This window comes from Gossypium hirsutum, unplaced genomic scaffold (assembly GCF_007990345.1).
Source record: "Gossypium hirsutum isolate 1008001.06 unplaced genomic scaffold, Gossypium_hirsutum_v2.1 scaffold_1510, whole genome shotgun sequence".
Classification (NCBI taxonomy): domain Eukaryota; kingdom Viridiplantae; phylum Streptophyta; class Magnoliopsida; order Malvales; family Malvaceae; genus Gossypium; species Gossypium hirsutum.
Genome location: NW_024403656.1, coordinates 4,923 through 8,190, shown reverse-complemented (window position 1 = coordinate 8,190; position 3,268 = coordinate 4,923). Strand labels below are relative to the sequence as shown.

At 33.5% G+C, this 3,268-nt stretch overlaps 1 protein-coding gene across 1 annotated transcript; it reads left to right on the top strand.

Moving 5' to 3' along the window:
- Positions 1 to 1,404: 1,404 nt before the first annotated feature.
- LOC107889855 (heparanase-like protein 2) lies at positions 1,405 to 2,916 on the top strand. Its single transcript, XM_041110614.1, has 5 exons — positions 1,405 to 1,527; positions 2,003 to 2,058; positions 2,149 to 2,303; positions 2,392 to 2,625; positions 2,726 to 2,916. The coding sequence occupies exons 1-5, from the start codon at positions 1,405 to 1,407 to the stop codon at positions 2,914 to 2,916; spliced, it is 759 nt and encodes a 252-aa protein (XP_040966548.1).
- Positions 2,917 to 3,268: the final 352 nt, after the last annotated feature.

Here is a 3,268-nt window from a genome sequence, read left to right as displayed (position 1 = left end):
TCTCGTTTGTAAAAAAAAATGGTTCAGAGAAAAACAAGATAGGTGCAAATGTGAAAAAAATACATCTACACAATATAATCATCAGTTGGTAGAGTTTCATAAATTAAAAAAACATAAATAATTCAACCAACTTTATATCAAATAATAAAGTTTTTAAACATTCAAACATATGTAATTAATAGTTTTTAGTAATTTTGCAATGTCAGTAACCTCGAATTTCGCTGGAAAATATACTTTGCAAATTTTAAATATAGAATTTTGTACTACTTCGCCAACTGAGCCAAGTGTCAAATCCACTAGGTAGGTGGCTTAGCTATTTGGGTTTTATTGTATAAAAGGTGAAATATGGGCACTTGGCCGGCATTTGTTCTTCCCTAATTGGTTTCGAATTTTCAATATAACAAAAGGACAGAAAATTTTAGGAAAATAAAATAAAAAATCCCTATAGGGTTTGGATTTTAGGTTATAACGATTTGATTTTTTATGCGTTTCATTACACTGAAAACAAAAGCAAGTCTTTCTTTGTCTTGGTAGTTCATGTCATCGTTGTTAAGATGTGCTTTGTAAAGGCCCAGTGTAAAATTCTCAAAACTAATAATTCCTTCTCTTATAAAAACCCAGTGGTCTATCATTTTTATAAAACAAAGGGAAAAAAACTTTCTACTAAAATCTATATACGATATAATTGATTTAAAATATACATTACTTTCAATTATCGAGTAAATTAAAATAACTCTGAAAGTTCTTTTATGTACGCAAATATTTTATGATACGATAGAGTTTATGAAAATTCATGAAAGAGGTTTAGGGTTTTGGAGCAAACTTAGATAGCTCCTCTCCGGAAAATTTCCGAAGAAAAAATTGTGGGAAACTTTTTCAAATATGCTACTACTGTCGACACGGAATTTCTAACGTTTCAAGTTTAATGATAGGTTTAATTATTGCAATAATATAATCTCCGCATATTTCCTTAACATGCAATATTTACTTGTTAAAATATTATTCAAAATACAATTTTCCTTGTGACAAAACCCACATTCCTATTCCATTGACAATACGAACAACAAGACATACAAGCTAAAGAAACAACACAAGCCTTTAATTTGGAATTTAAACGGTAGATGGCCCGAAAGTGGTTTTAAAATGAAATTTCCATGCCAACTAACGAGTTGGAATTATTATCTCGACCGTAGTTGAAAAGGAATTAGTTGCAGCTGCAAAACTATAACTTTTAAACAAAATGATGATGATGCCTTTACCACGATTAAATTTCCTAACCAATTTTAAATTCGTATCTAATTGTAACAAACTTTTAATACACGCATATATATAAACGCATGCATGATTACAATTGCATTACCCTCAATTCTTCCCACTCTTTCCTAATATCTAGATATCGTCAATATGGATTTGAAATGCATATTCAGCCTAGCAATCTTTGTTTCCCAGATATCGCTTTTGTCGACGCGAAATGTGAACCTTGTGATTCAAGGAGCAACATCAATTGGTGAACCAGATGATAAATTTGTATGCGCTACATTGGATTGGTGGCCCACTGAAAAATGCAACTACAATTAATGTCCCTGGGGAAAGGATGGACTATTAAATTTGGTAAGAATATTTTATTGTGTGTGTATGAACAATATCTTTTACATAAATTTTGACTTTTCTTGTACTTTATGTTTTTCGTAGGATTTGAAAAAGAAGGGTCTGATAAATGCAATAAAAGGTTAGTTCTACGTATATAATATTACTTGTCTCTATCATTAATTCATGCATGGTTGTCCAAAAGAGATTGCAAATATTGCGATTCGAATACTGTTAAAAGCCACCTCAAAAGAGTGGTTGTGTGAACGAGTTGGACTAAACTTGGTTCAAAGCTGGTAAGAATAATTTCAGACTAAGTGGGTCGTTGCAAGATCAAGTGGCGTACGGAGTAGGAGGAGTTAAGAATTGCCCCAATTTCATGAAAAATGAAGATAGTTTGTTCGGATTCTCTCAGGGCTGCCTTCCCATGGATAGATGGGACGAACTCAATAAATTTTTCAATCAAACTGGGTTGGTGTTTCTATTTATCCCGAAAAATACTTAAAGTTTCCATTTTTTTCTTAGTAAAGACATTGACTTTATTGATATGACATTTTGAAGAGTAAAGGTTGCGTTCGGGTTGAATGCTCTGCTCGGAAGAAATCGGTCACAAATTGAAAAGGGTCTTTGGGGTGGCAATTGGAAATCGCAAAATGCAAGGGATTTCATGAAGTATACTATTTCCAAGGGATACAAAGTTGATTCTTATGAATTTGGTAACTAAATTTGTTTTCCCGAAGCTCTGCATAAGATTATTTTACATTATACTTTTCGAATTGTATTTTCATCAATTTATTATTTCAGGAAATCAACTCTCCAGAGCTGGGATGGGTGCTAGCATTGAGGCTGAACAATATGGAAAAGACATAGTGGTACTTAAGAATCTAGTGAAAGAATTACACCCAGATCCCAAAACTCAACCAAAGGTTTTAGGTCCTAGTGGCTACCATGATGAAACATGGTTTAATTCCTTCCTAGAAGTTTCAGGACATGATGTTGTAGATGGAGTTACACACCATATCTATAATCTTGGACCTGGTATCCAAATATGTCTCAATTCAGTGTTCATTGAAGAGTTTTTAGAGGCTTACTTATTACTAGTAGGGTCAGTTTCTTAATTTGATGGATGGATATGCAGGTCATGATCCAAACATGATTACCAAGATTCAAGATCCATCTTACTTAAATCAGGTTGCCCAAACCTATAAAGGTGTTTTGAATATTATCAACAAGTTTAAACCACAGTCGGGAGCTTGGGTTTTTGAATCTGGCAGAGCTCTTCACGGCGGTGCTAAAGATTTGTCCCCAACCTTTGCTGATGGATTTTGATAATATTTTTCTCTCCTTTTCTTCTACCTCTACCTTTTTTTTTCTGTGTAATAAAACACGAGGTTGAACTTTTCTCCCTTAACAGGTATCTTGATCAATTTGAAATGGCTTCAACCTACAATCGCAAGGTCTTCTGCAGGCAAACTCTAATCGGTGGAAATTATGCTTTACTTAATACTACAACATCTATTCCAATCCAGATTACTACGGGTCCGTATTTTCACACAGATAGTGTGAGCCTTATCCTTTCTTTTTTTTTCCCTATAGCAACCAACATAATTCATCTTATTAATTTGTTTCATTTCTAGTGCACTTCTATGGCACCGGCTTATGGGAAGTACTGTACTTGCCG